The 15295-nt window shown below is 42.1% G+C and overlaps 1 protein-coding gene across 1 annotated transcript in view; it reads left to right on the top strand.

Annotated features, from left to right (window-relative positions):
- Positions 1 to 14457, top strand: part of cyp17a1 (cytochrome P450, family 17, subfamily A, polypeptide 1) — a 52118-nt gene extending 37661 nt beyond the window's left edge. The window contains exons 8-9 of the mRNA XM_030156624.1: positions 11281 to 11384; positions 14053 to 14457. Coding sequence (XP_030012484.1) covers positions 11281 to 11384; positions 14053 to 14333 — 385 coding nt within the window. The 3' untranslated portion in view covers positions 14334 to 14457. The remainder of the gene's footprint in view (positions 1 to 11280; positions 11385 to 14052) is intronic.
- The last annotated feature ends 838 nt before the right edge of the window (positions 14458 to 15295 follow it).

Here is a 15295-nt window from a genome sequence, read left to right on the forward strand (position 1 = left end):
AACAGGATGGAGCAGTTCGTGAGGAACGGATTACAGCCTTCTGGATCCCCAGCGTAACGTTCTGGTTCCCCTACCCGGGGCTCCGGCGTGGAATCTGATGAGGAACCCAGAAACGGAGCCGGAGGAGCTGGATCGGGTGCGGGAGAAGTCTGCTGTGTGATGAGGGCCGCCAGCTGCTGGACCTGCGCAGCGATAGCCGCTACTCCCTGCTCCACACGGTCCAAGCGAGCCCCCTCCGAGGTTCGGTCCGCTGGGTCCATTTCTGGCCAGATTGTACTGTAACGGGTACAACCGGAACCCAGAAGCAGACCGACACAAAGGTATGAGTTTGTAAACCTTTACTGAAGCTATGTAGTAGCAACAGGAGTTCAATACAACAGTTACAGTTTTTAACACAGTCACAAACTCAGAGTAATCCGACAGGGGTAAGGCAAGGGGGGGCGTCGGGGACAGGCAGATAGTCCAGTAACCGGGGGTCCGTAGAGTCCAGTGGGGCTGAGACAGAAGGCAGGGTCTGAGGCGGAAACAGGTCGGTACCAGGCGGCAGGCAAAGAGACGTGGTCAGGGACAAAGGGCAGGTCGAGCACCAGGGAAACGGACAAAAAGGCAGAACCAGGCAGACGGGTCAGACGGGGATCAGACGACGGGCAGCAGAGCAGGTCAGGGACGAACAAGATCAGACACAAGGAATCAGGCAGGTACAACGCTGGAAAGTTTCTCACGAGTAGAAGACAATCTGGCAGAGAACAAAGGAGAGAGAGGTGAATATAAACCCTCTACCTAATGAGCCAGGTGTGCTCACAGGTGAGGGGAATCAACTGATGAGGAGGTGTGACAGAAAGAGCAATGAGGAGGTGTGGCTGAGAGTGAGACCGAGGAAAAAAAGAGAAAGAAAGAGAAACAGCAGACAAAAAGACAGAGATGTTACATTTTCTTCACGTTAGTCCGCACCCTTTGCTGTTTAAAATTAAACCTCCTTCTATGTTCTTCATCCTGTGACACTAAAACAAATAATCTCTGCAAGTTTGCAGGCAAAAGTCTGTTTCTCGTTCTAAACACAATCAGCAATGTCCTTAATTAAACCAACTCTTTAAACTTAAACAATCCTGATTTAATAAACAACTCATTTGTATGTTACCTGAAATTAACATTATACATGATTCTTATTGCTCTCTTCTGTAATAAAAACAATGGTTCTGTGTTACTCATATATGTGTTGCCCCATACTTCAATACAATAACTCAAATACGGCAGAATAAGTGAACAATATAAAATTCTCATTGCTTTATAATCCAGCACATATTTTGCTTTACTCAATACAGAAATATTTTTAGACACCTTTTTTTTAACATAAGCAATATGTGGCTTCCATGTTAATTTATCGCCCACTATTACACCCAGAAAACAAATTTCTGAAACCTTCTCAATCTTAACCCCATTAATATACTTACTGAAACATGTTCTTCCTTTTTTCTATTTGTGAACACCATAAACTTAGTTTTATTCCAGTTCACAGATAATTTGTTTATATCAAACCATTTTTTGAGTTGAACCATCTCATTCTCTATTTTCTGTACTAACGTTTTTAAATCATCTCCTGAACAAAGAAAGCTTGTATCATCCGCGAACAAAATAAACTGCATTATTTTTGATACATCACATATATCGTTACTATATAAAATAAATAATTTTGGCCCCAAAACAGAGCCTTGTGGAACTCCACATTCAATTTTTAAACAATTAGACACTTTCCCAGCAAACTGTACATACTGTTGTCTATTGTGTAAATAACTTGTTAACCAATCTAAAACAACTCCTCTTATACCATATGAAAATAATTTTGAAATTAAAATGTTGTGATCTAACATATCAAATGCTTTCTTTAAATCAATAAATACTCCTGTTGTATATTTCTTATTATCTATTGCATTTGTGATTTCTTCTATTATGTTCATTAATGCCAGAGCTGTGGAACGACTACCTTGAAAGCCATACTGACTGTCATTTAACAAATTATTTTTCTCAATAAAAGAATCAAATTTTTGCACAAATAATTTTTCGAGTATTTTTGAAAATTGTGACAGCAAAGATACTGGTCTGTAATTAGTCAGGTTCTGTTTGTCTCCTGCTTTAAACAGTGGAATGACCTTTGCCATCTTCATTCTGTCTGGAAAAACTCCTTTGCAAAAGGACAGATTAAAAATATGGTTTAAAGGCTTTGTTATACAATCAATAGTCTTTTTTACGATAATCATGTCAATTCCATCACTGTCTGTAGAAGTCTTGTTTTTACATTTTGTGACCATAGATCTTATATCATCTTCACTCACCTCATTAAGAAACATGGACTGAGTTACTTTATTTCCTCCATTCCAACCAGTTGTTATTTGTTCATCCTGTTTCTCTATTGTGTTTGCAAGATTGGGTCCAATATTTACAAAAAAAGAATTAATTTCATTGGCTACTTCATTCATATTCTCTATAACATCCTTGCCATTGGTGTAATGCTTAGGCAGACTTGTAGATGCAAGTTTAATTCCTATTACTGTGTTTAAAATTTTCCACATTTCTTTTATATTACTTTTGTTGCCCTCTAACATTTTACTATGATAATCCTTTTTTGCTTGTCTCAGAATGGTTGTCAATTTATTTTTATATACCTTATATTTCTTTTCTGCTGTCTGTGTTCTAAATTTCATAAAATCTCTATATAAATTGTTTTTCTTTTTACATGCCTTCCGTAAACCCTTCGTTATCCAGGGCTTTTTCTCATGATAATTTTTTTTTGCTTATATTGTATTTTTGGACAGTTCTTATCATACAGTGTCAAGTACTTGTTCAGAAAAACCTCATATGCATCATTGACATTTCCAACATACACCCCAGTCCATTCTTCCTTGAGGAGATCATTCTGAAACTGATCTATTGTTTCATCAGTTCTCACTCTTACTTGCTTATAAACTTTCTCCTCATTCTTTATCTCCATATGGCAGCCATATGCCACAAATATAGGTAAATAGTCAGTTATATCATTTATAATTAGCCCACTTGTGACTTTGTTGTCCAATACATTTATGTATATATTATCAATCAATGTGGCTGCAGTTGAGGTAATCCTACTAGGCTTGATTATCACTGCGTATAAACCCCTACTGTATAATGTGTCCAAAAAATCAGATGTTATGCTATGTGTAGATACTTTTAATAGATTTATATTATGGTATCCACAGAGAATATAGGTTTTATTTTCACCTAATTTATTCATCAGTTCTTCCACTTTGTCCTTAAATAGTTCAGTGTCTGACCCTGGAGATCTGTATATGCATGAAACAACAATATTATGCCTCCTCTTAATGTCAAATTCCACAGTTATACATTCCATTAGATTGACGATTGCAATAGTCATATTTTCAACTGGCCTACATTTTATGTTACTGTCACAAAATAAGGCCACTCCCCCTCCTCTCTTATTGGTTCGGTTGACATAATACAAATCATAACCATCCATATGAAAATCAATACCTTTCTCTTGTTTCAACCATGTTTCTGACAGCGCTATGACTTTAAACTTTCTTTTCACTGTATGTACAAAATCCTTGATCTGACTGAAATTTGTATAGAGACTTCTACAATTAAAATGTATTAACGAAAATGTATGACCCAAATCAACACTGTTATTCAATTGATCCTCAGTATAGTATTCACATGTATCACATATGGAATTAAACACATGGTGTTCAGGATCTACCTCAAGTTCAAAATCATGAAGTTTGTAATCAGTGTAATCAAACCTCAAAAAAGTTTGAGGTGATGAAGTTATTTGGCTTTAAATTACCCCAGTGTCTTAAAGTCTTCAAGCTTCACCTACTCTTCACCGTTTTCTTCTCCTTCATCCTTTTCATACTTTTTCAGAACGCTCAGCAGTGCCTTTACTCCAGACATCATCTCCTTTGCCGGGTTCGTGCCCCTCCTGCGCACTGTCTCCCACCCGCAGCCTTCAGCATGGACTCCAGGTCGGACTCTCTGGGCGTCGTCTCTATGGTAACGCCATGGTCGCACAGCCCCTCTGCTGCGTGCCAGGGATCCCGAAACATCCTCACCTTTCCTCCTGCCTCTGTTATCTTCAGCCTTGTAGGAAAAAGCACACGTGCTTCTATCCCTCTCTCCTTCAGCTGCTTTCGGACATCCCTGTATTTTGCCCTCTCCTGAAACACTTTGGAGGTGAAATCTTCATCAAAATAAATCCAGGTGTTGTTCTCCAGCCGAATCTCCTTTTTCTCCCCAGTGGCCCTAAGCACCATCTGTCTCACTTTATAACTTTGGAAACGAACTACAATAGATCTGGGTTTGTTGCTGTTGCGCTGGATCAGCTGTCCAGAACGGTGTGCACTTTCAATCGGTATGACCCCCTCAATTTTCAGTGTGTCTCGTAAGGCCTTTTCCACAAACCCGATCATGTCGCTTCCCTTGGACTTTTCAGGCACTGCATAAATTCTCAAATCCTTCCTTCTCGATCGTTCCTCAAAGTCCTCACATCTTTCCACCAAATCCTTTTGAATATGAAGGCTATGAATCAGTACCTTTGACAATGTGACTTCCTGGTCTTCATTTACTGTGATCCTCGACTCCACTTCATTCATCCTTTTATCCAGCTCTTTGATTTTTTTTCTTAATCTCACTTATGTCCTTCTTCACCACGTCAAAATTTCGAGCAGTTTCCTGGTGGAATTCTTTGATTTCTCTCAAAATTTGACTGAGTCCTTCCACGTTTTCCTCCTCAGATGCCGAGTCAGTTGTTTGGCATTCTCTTTGTGTAGATGTTTTCCTCTTAGGCTTCATTTTCTTATTCGCAGCTTTTTTTCTAAATCTGTAGAAACGGTATCATTTAATACACCACTATGTTATCGGCTGTTGATTATTAAAACTTTGCAAATACTTTCGTAGCTGTTTGTAATTGTTTGTTCTCTGGCAACTATCTGATCACAGTGCCATCAGCGCCCTGGTCTGGTGTGGTCTGGACCTGCAGCCCTCCATATGTTTATTTTTTTCAGGGTCCGACAGACATCCGCAAGGTAAATGGTCAGAGCCACCTCTTCCTGGACTGGGACGGCCTTGGCTGCTGGGGTTTGGTTCAGTGCTTCAAAGCATCCAAAGTGCTTATTAAGTTCATTCAGGAAATCAGTCTTGTCATCACAGGTTGCAGAAGTGGTCTTGTTGTCTGTGAAAAATTTTATTCCCTGCCACAGTCTCCTGGAATCCCTATGATCCTGGAATTGTTCCTGAATCTTTTGTCCATGGGCCCTTTTAGCTAGTCTAATGGCCTTATTCAGCCTGGCTCTGGCCGTTCTTAGGGCATCGGTGTCACCAGACCTAGAACAGGAGTCTCTTTCCTTCAGCCGAGCATGGACCTCAGATGTCATCCACGGCTTCTCATTTGCCCTTACTGTGATGTTTCTTATAAAAGTGACGTCCTCCAGACATTTACAGATATAGGCAAATACAGCCTCAGCATATTCCTCAATGTCTGTGGCCTGGTCTATGGTGGCAGCCTCTCTGAATACTGACCAGTCAGTGCATTCAAAACATCCCTGCAGTGCTGTCAGTGCTCCCTCCGACCATACCCTCACTTGTTTTATGGAGGGTTTGTTTCTGGTGAGCAAAGGTCTGTATGTCGGAGTTAGCATAATGGAGATATGGTCTGACGAACCAAGGTGAGGGTGAGGGACTGCTTTTAATGGTGCTTTGATGTTTGTGTACACATGGTCCAGTATGTTGGTTCCTCTGGTGGCAAAAACTCACATGTTGGAAAAAGTGTGGGAGGACTGTCCTCATGTTGGCTTGGCTAAAATCACCAGGAACAATGAATATTCCCTCTGGGTGAGAAGTCTGCAGTCTGTTTATGTGATGGTAGAGAGAGTCCAAGGCTGACTTAACATCTGCATAAGGGGCAATATAGACAGCAATAATGTACACCACTGAAAACTCACGGGGCAAATAGAAGGGCCGGCATTTAACTGATAAAAATTCAGTGTCTGATGAACAGTGTGTAAAAGTTGTAACAGAGTCTTTGCGCCATCTGTCATTGATATAGATGCACACACCCCCTTCCCGAGTTTTTCCACTGAGCGTGCTGCTCCTATCAGCCCGGTGGGTAGTTAGCCCTGCTAGGCTAATAGCATCGTCCATTGTTTTTTCATTCAGCCACGTCTCAGTGTACACAAAAACACAGCAGTTTCTCACCTCCCGTTTTGGTGTGTATTCCAGTCTTATGTGATCGAGTTTGTTTTCCATCGATTGGATGTTTGCCACCAGAATTGAAGGAAGCAGCATGCGTCAAGGACTAGCCTTAGCCCTTGTGCTAACACCGCCTTGGGTCCCCCGTTTCTGCTTCCGCATACACCGCCGCCATCTCAGCCTCTCTTGATGGACCACAGTGTTAGGAGATATCGGTGTCTGTCTGGCCTCACGGTCCCTCTGTAGTAGACCCAAGACCTTCCGTAGATTTCTGGTGCCCATAACGATGCATCCCCTTTTTCCTCTCTGGAGGCGCAGAATATCACAACGGATGTACCCCTTTCTTGGGCTGACTCTAAGCTTGATGGTTTTAGGGTTTTCAGTGTCATTCCGAGCTGGTGCAGCCACTGCCTCCTGTGGCGCCGCCATTTTGTAGAATCTTTTAGAAACTTTCATCATACAATCATACATCATAACAATAAATCATGTAATTTAAAAATCAAAACATGCAATACAAAAGAAACAAACATGCATCTTGGACAAAATCACTCAGTAAAAGATTAATAAAAAAAAGAAAAAACGATGCTGGGTTGAAGGTTACTTTTAAGTAGGGACAGGAATCGAGAACTGGTTCATTTTGAGAAACAGATTCCAGTACCTCGATTCCTCGGAATCGTTTGCCTGCCTGCTTAACTATTCTGCTTATCGATTCCGCCTTCATTGTGCAGGTGTGATGACATCACGTGTACGCTGCATTGTTTTGGTCAGAATGTAGCCAACATGGCGTTGAGGCAGAAAGGGTCTAAAAAGATTACACCAGGTCCACTGGAACACTTGCAAAGCTTCCATTTCTTCAAAAGGGTGGAATCCCTCCAATATGCTCCAACATTTATCCACACAGCATGTGATTCATTTGATATGCTACTTAGCGGCGCTTGTGAATCTAGCGGCAGAGTGAACACCAGGCCATCATCCGGGCCCAGTTCCGGTTCCGGTGCGGACAACAAATGTCATACCCCCTCAAATACAAGTTTCCGAAGGAAGGGAAAAGGTAAATGAGGTGCACAATAACAGGAGATGGGCAGAGTGGAACCGGTTCCACTATGCAGCAATAGAGGAATTAGTAAAGCGTCTTTAGTTTCACTTTCACTGTAGCCCCCCCCCCAAACCAGGCCCGGCATCATCTGTTATTATTATTTGTACATCTTGTATATGTTATATTTTCTGTGCAGAGATGGAAATATAAAAGACAGTTAAGGCAAACACACTCGTTTGTACACTTTTTTTCCCTTGTCCAATGAAAATCGATAAGGACTTGGATCGATGAGCAAAATCGATAATGGAATCGGAATTGTTAAATTCTTATCAATTCCCATCCCTACTTTCAATTAAAATACTCAGTGTCTATTTAAGTCCTTCTCATACAGTATTTATATTATGAAATGAAGCCAAATTTACTCTATCCACCTGCAGCAAAACGAACATGCAAACCAAAAATGCTGTCTGTTCCTATGTGTCTTTTATGACATGTACTGGTGCGTGCAGTCAGCTGTCAACTTGAGTAAAAAAAGGACTATTTTACTGAACAATGTCAAATGTATTTTTAACAGTCAACAGTAAATTGAAATATTTATTTTACCTAGTTATTGTGATTTTAGCTCCTGAACCACTTTTTTATGTTCATGAAAGTGTCAGGAATGTTCCGTCAGAAGATTGGATTGACTTACACCTGCCAATGCAGTCTTAAGCACTATTTTGACTGGGTTAGTTTTACATGGGCACATGGAGTAATGCCACTTTACCACAGGACGTCGGTAATATTAATGGCCAATTTGTACGGGATAAGACATATCAGTAAATCTACCACAAGTGGGAGGGGTAAATCCATTCACGTACTGCCGTTCCCTCCTGTGATCATGTGCGTATGACATTGCTTCTGAGTCATGTTTGTCGTACACCAATTCCAACACTGCACAAGGTTTCACACACACTTGTCTGCCTGCCGACTGGAAAACTGAGAGCTCCTTCAAGAGCCTCCATGCTTGAAAATCTGTGAAAAACCACTTATATAAAACCACAGGATATGACAGTTTATCTACACACATATTAACTACTGGTCTATGTGCACAAGATTAGTATTAGCTGGGGTAATTTTCCTGGACCCTTTTACAGAAAGTAAAAGTCACAGTAATCTTTACTGACATTGTGCTACATCAGTAATCAATACCGGACATTCGGACAGGACTAAAATCTCTGGCAATTATTGCTTTACCCCATGTACCTATATAAAACTAATCCCATCCGAATAGGGCTATATTCAGTAGGGATGGATGGTCAGTTTAGCAACAGGGAAGGATAATGTGTTTATTACCCTGCCCCCCGAAGGGGAGGCCAGGGGTATTGTTTTTGGTTCGGTTTGTTTTTTTCTTTGTTTGTTTAACAATCTAGCAGCAAAATTATTGGTTGAATTCATACGAAATTTAGCTTATATATCTCCAGTGACGCAGAATAGATCTGATTACATTTTGGGAACAGTAGATCAAAGTTCCATTTTTTATGCATTTTTAAAATCTTTTTTTTCTCCCATTTACTTTTAATGGGCGAAATTTCAAATGTCGATAAAAACATCTTTTTTGTTTCAATTTACTTCAGACTTGGCACATATATAGAGGCAACTGATATGCTGACATCACCACACACAAAGACATGATGGCATCAACTGGACTGATGCCAAAATAAGATACAATACGTGCAAGGGGCCGGGTTTGTTGTGCCTGGCACCACTCGTTTCCTCTCTGAACTCACAGAATTATTTCCAAAATGATGTTTGTGTTGCAGTTACCGCAGACTGCAAAAACTCTGAATGTATCATATTGTGAGCTTGTTTGAACTCTGTGAAAGAGGGGAAGTGATACCGTGTACCTGTCTGTCACTCTCTGGCCAACACTGTCAACTTGCGCTCTAATGTCCAAACCTCCATGCGCAGGGCTGTGTTTCAGGTATGTTGTCATATCTACCATCAAGTGTAGCTTTTCCAGCCACTTCTGGCTGTTCCAGCACAGGACAGGTGAGCCCATTGCTGCCCAGGAGGGTTTTGACATCTTCCAGACCCGTGGCAAAGAGTTTCAGCACCTCCCCTTTGGTTAGACTGTTGTACAGCAGGAGATCAGAATATGGTCTTTAACCTTGTCCAGTAATGGAACTGACTGTGATTTAAACCTTTTACCATTATTTTATTGAGCAACAAAAAGTTAAACACATTTTATTTTGATGTTACAAGATTGCCATAATCTTAGAATTACATTTAAAAAACTAACACTAAAATAAAATTAATTTAAATTAAATACTCATTATTCATTGTCCCAAAGCCACATGGGAGCCGTAGCCAAGTGATGAAAGAGTCACATGCGGCTCCAGACCTGTGGGTTGCCAACCCCCGATCTATACTGTATCATCACATGTGAAGTTGTAGAATATGTCCCTTGAAAACTGTTATGTCTGTCCAAGATCTCCATTTCCCTCTGTTTACACGTAAATGTGAAAACAGAGATTTGCAGAAATCTCCACTTTGGCTGCAGTTTTTAAGAAACCATTGTTTTCCGCGCACGTGCCCATTGTTGTTGTGTAAACAATAGGCACAAGAGCAGAAAAAAATCTTCATTTTGCCAGATACTATGTGTAAGCGTAACCTGAGTGTTTTGTGACTTTGAACATCACAACACAATTATCACCCTATGTACATACAGTCAGGTCTACATATATTTGTACAGTGACACAAATTTTAAAGTTTTTCCTTGTTTCATCCATCCATCCATCCATCCATTATCCACCGCTTATCCGGGGCCAGGTCGCGGGGGTAACAGTCTAACCAGGGATGCCCAGACTTCCCTCTCCCCTGACACCTCCTCCAGCTCTTCTGGGGGGACCCCGAGGCGTTCCCAGGCCAGCCGAGAGACATAGTCTCTCCAACGTGTCCTGGGTCTTCCCCGAGGTCTCCTCCCGGTGGGACATGCCCGGAACACCTCCCCAGGGAGGCGTCCAGGAGGCATCCGAAACAAAGGCCCGAGCCACCTCAGCTGGCCCCTCTCGACGCGGAGGAGCAGCGGCTCTACTCCGAGCTCCTCCCTGGTGACTGAACTCCTCACCCTATCCCTAAGGGTGCGCCCAGCCACCCTGCGGAGGAAACTCATTTCGACCGCTTGTATCCGGGATCTTGTCCTTTCGGTCATGACCCAAAGTTCATGACCATAGGTGAGGGTAGGAACGTAGATTGACCGGTAAATCGAGAGCTTCGCCTCTCGGCTCAGCTCCTTCTTCACCACAACTGACCGGTACAGTGACTGCATCACTGCAGACGCTGCACCGATCCGTCTGTCAATCTCACGCTCCATCCTTCCCTCACTCGTGAACAAGACCCCGAGATACTTAAACTCCTCCACTTGGGCAAAGACTCCCCACCGACCCGGAGAGGGCAAACCACCTTTTTCCGGTCGAGAACCATGGCCTCGGATTTGGAGGTGCTGATCCTCATCCCGCTCGCTTCACACTCGGCTGCAAACCGCCCCAGGGCACGCTGAAGGTCCAGGTTCGATGAGGCCAACAGGACAACGTCGTCTGCAAAAAGCAGAGATGAAATCCTGTGGTCCCCAAACCGGACCCCCTCCGGCCCCTGGCTGCGCCTAGAAATTCTGTCCATAAAAATAATGAACAGAACCGGTGACAGAGTATGGGGTCCGGGGCCCTTTGCTAAGGGCAGTCCGGTCCTTGTATGACCGAAGCAGGAGCCTGGTTTGCATTGCCGGCAGTAAGTCAGACCTGTTCCAGGTGCATGTTGGTCTCCGGCAGGGCTGCCCTCTGTCACCAGTTCCTTGTTTCAATGCAAAGTTATTTTTCTTTTGCAAAGGGCAACTGATTTTCCATCAGGTTATAAAGTTCTTCCTGAATCAAAATCTTAATCTTAACAGAAAAGTCAAACATCAGACAGCACATATACATCTCGCAGCCTATTTATCCCTTTTATCCCTCTGTGTTTATGCTTCCTTGCAGCATTGGAGAGTTTAGTGTGAGGAAAGGCACTCGAGTCATCATTAACCTGTGGTCTCTGCACCATGACAACAAAGAGTGGACGAACCCTGAGCTCTTTGACCCAGGTAACAACCAGCCTGAAATTTTCTAGTCCAGCAGTTATTTTAATTAAACTTGATATAAAGGTATATCCATTTGGGTCCTGATATCACACTTTAATTTATTTGTTTATACATTGAGTAACACCTGTATAAGAGTAATACATCTGGTAGCCCTACATCAACCTGGAAACATTACTATCATCCATTTTGGGGAAATGCAGTTTATATCAGAACTGATTACAAGAACGGAACAAACTTCACGCTCCCCATTTTGTTTGACTTCATTAACACCACCCCCAACACCCATATCACCCCGTCGTGCCCTGCAAGAAACCCTGCTCAGGGCTCCGAACGCTGGCTTCTGTTGGGCTTGCAGACTGTTGCACTAAGCTGCTGTGACCTGGTACACCAAACCGCAGTACGGACATCCAATGTCCATGCTTTTCATCAGCTACCAGCTACATTTAACTCAGGGGTCAGCAACCCTGGTCCTAGAGAGCCACTGTCCTGCATGTTTTAGATGTATCCCTCTTCCAACACACCTGATTCAAATGATAAGCCTATCATCAAGCTCTGCAGAAGCCTGATAATGACCATCAGCTGTGCTGGAAGAGGGAAACATCTTAAACATGCAGGATAGTGGCTCTCTAGGACCAGGGTTGCTGACCCCTGGTTTAACTCAAAAGGATGCCGGAGGGACCAGTTCCGTGTTGGTTCTGGATATGCTTGCTTGGATCTGCTTATTTGGAACCAGTTACGTTTAAGGATCCAGTTCCGTTTAAGGATTATGGAACTCGTTTCATTTACAGAACTCACAACCAAGCTGTGCTCCAACCTCCAAGCCCCACTTAGCGCCCTCAAAGCCCCTGCTCCTGTGGGGCTTGGAGGGGCTCTAAACCACAGTGAACCGGGAGACCAAGCCGCACCTCCACGGACCTCAGATCTAGTTTGAATAATGCTCTCCATCAGGTCTGAACCATAAATGAATACACATTTGCACTCTTCTGCTATTTATATTTTGTTTAATGCTGGCAAATGTCATTTTGTTTGACTTCATTAATGCCAACCCAGTCCGTATTATAGCAACTCAATCCAGTGCAGTGACACACAGCAGTGTTCATTGGAGCCACCCACTGTTCTCTGGAAATTACAAGTATCCCTCATATTAGATTTACTCCTTTTTCTGACAGTCGAAGCACTGAATTTTAGTATCTGTTTATTTCCCTGCTGTTGTGACTGGAGCAGGAAGTTAACCACAAAGTGAGCTGCCTTCACTGTGCTATGTGGAAATCGAAAATATCATGTATTTAATGTGTGGTGGTTTATCTGCACAATCTGGCATAATTTATTTCTCTTATACCGCAAATGGTGTTCAGTACTGTCTAAAACAGCTTTTTAAATGTAAGTTTGTCACTGACATGAGTTTTTTTCACTACCAGTGACGTGAATATAGTGTTTATAAAGTGTCGACTCTGAATTGTTTTAGTTCCTACGCTCGTTGAAGGCAACATGAGCAGGGACGGTCCCTAAGATTTTTGTCATGCTGTCACTCATGATTCCACGCCCCTCTCAGTTGAGGCCACACCCTCCACACCCCATCAGGGCCAAAAGTTGAACAAGTGAAAAAAAGAGATCTGAAAGCAAAACAAAGAGATCTGAAACTGAAAAAAAGATTTGAAAGTGAAAAAAAGATCTGAAAGTGAAAAAATAAGATTTGAAACTGTAAAAAATAAGATCTGAATCTGAAAAGATAAAACATGCAACTGAAAAAAATCAAACCTCAAATATTAAAATATGTATGAAAGTGGAAAATGAAAATAAATAAATAATTTATTCAAAAGAATTACCAAAGGGAATGAAAATTATATTTAACCTGAAAAAACATTTCATACACTCATTTTTAATTTGAATACATTGTTATATTTTTCAAAATTCAAGATCAAAACTTAAATTTTCAGTTTCATGTTTTATTTTTTCATATACAAACTTATGCCCCCAAATTGGCTCCATACATTCAGTGCTTTCAGCACCACCCTCTGGTGGTCAGGAGGGATGAAATAGAACAAGTTTCTCCATCCACTGTCATTGATCCAACTCCATGGGTTTTACCAGTAAATCAACATTTTAGAAGATGACAGTGTTTCCACGTTCACTGCAGAGCCTCTGAATGTCCAAATGGGTCATATCTGATGACCATGAAAAGATGACAAACTGTATTTTACACCAATTATTTATATGTATTGATAGGATTAGTGGATCAACAGGTATTACAGTTTAGATCAACAGATGGTTTAGGTTGTCCAGATGGAGGCTTTTGTAATGTAATTTAAACATGCTTAGAGTGTGTGTGACAGACTACAGTGGGACCAATAAGAATGAATGGTTGGATGTGAATGAATTTTTTCTACAGATGGAGATATAGAAATGCATTTTTACTGCTTTTTGTATGTTTTAGTTTTTATTAATGTGTGGGGTTTTTTTTATGATAACATCAGCCTACTCAGGGACTACAGGTGGAAATTAGCACTAGTACTACAACCTGGCACACTACGTCTCTCCTTATTAAGGTTAATGTATATTGTGCATTGTCCCTGTCTAAATAAATAGATAAAATGAAATGAAATTTTGACCATGCTATGTAGTTCATAACAGTCAGTTGTGTTTCTTTTGATTGCTGTCTTGTTTTCTGCAGGTCGTTTCCTGAACAGCGATGGCTCCGGCCTCATGATCCCATCACCCAGCTACCTTCCATTCGGTGCTGGTATCAGAGTATGCTTGGGGGAGTCCTTGGCCAAGATGGAGCTCTTCCTGTTCCTATCATCAGTCTTACAGCGCTTCACCCTGTCCGTCCCCCCTGGACACTGTCTGCCCAGTTTGGAGGGAAAGTTTGGTGTGGTTCTCCAGCCTCCGAAGTACAGAGTGAATGCCACACTCAGACCGGGTTGGGAGACCAACAGCTGTCAGATGTGTTGACACTATGTGAAGCTGCCATATCTGTTATGACCAGTTGACTCCCATCTTCACCCAGATCTTCTAACCAATCCCTGAGGGAAGTCCCCCGCTGCTTCAAACGCTCCACCCTCATCCCAGTGCCCCCCTCCACAGGTCAGTGGATCACTAGCTTCAACTGAGAGGCAGAAACAGGTGAAGCCAGGGAATATTGCATTAAATACCTGGTCCATCAGCACTGGCATCCCCCAGGATGTTTCCTCTCTCCACTGCTCTTCTCTCTCTACCCAAATGACTACACCTTAAGGCATCCCTCTGTGAAACTCCTGAACTTTGCAGACGACAACACTGACACTGGTCTAATCCAGGATGGTGATGATCCTGCTTACAGATGGAGGTGGAACAGTTGCTCCTTTGGAGTGTTCAGAACCACCCTTACCTGAACCCACTCAAAGCATTGGAGATGACAGTGGACTTGAGGAGATTCGGATTCACAGACTGTGTGTCTTAATGCTGTTCACTGGTTTCTTTTGATGATTAATTTCTGTGGCCAGTGTATAAGGCTTTCAGGTTCAATTCAAAAGGCTTAGCAAAAATATTGCATTTACCATTTAAGAATTACAATCTTTGCACTACTAAATACAAATTCAACATTTTGAATCAACTCCAGACTTTCTATCTGTTGAACATACATACTCCACAAGAACAGAGAATTATCTTCTCGCTCCGAGGGCTTAGGAGTTCTTGCAACTTGTTTTCGACACACCATCCAGGCAGAACTTTTTTCCTCAAACTACAGCGTGATTGGTCAGGAATTCTAAATGGGTGTGGTTAATGCAGAAAAGCAGAGGACCTGCCAGGAGTTCTGCACTTTGGTTTCTCGTGAAGCATGAAATGTCCTGACCAAAATTAACTTTGTTCTTGTTCTTACCACCTCAAGAAAACAAACACATTTCTCTGTTCTGTGGAGTATGTAGCAGGCTTTA

This window comes from Sphaeramia orbicularis, chromosome 15 (genome assembly GCF_902148855.1).
Source record: "Sphaeramia orbicularis chromosome 15, fSphaOr1.1, whole genome shotgun sequence".
In the NCBI taxonomy this organism is placed as follows: Eukaryota; Metazoa; Chordata; class Actinopteri; order Kurtiformes; family Apogonidae; genus Sphaeramia; species Sphaeramia orbicularis.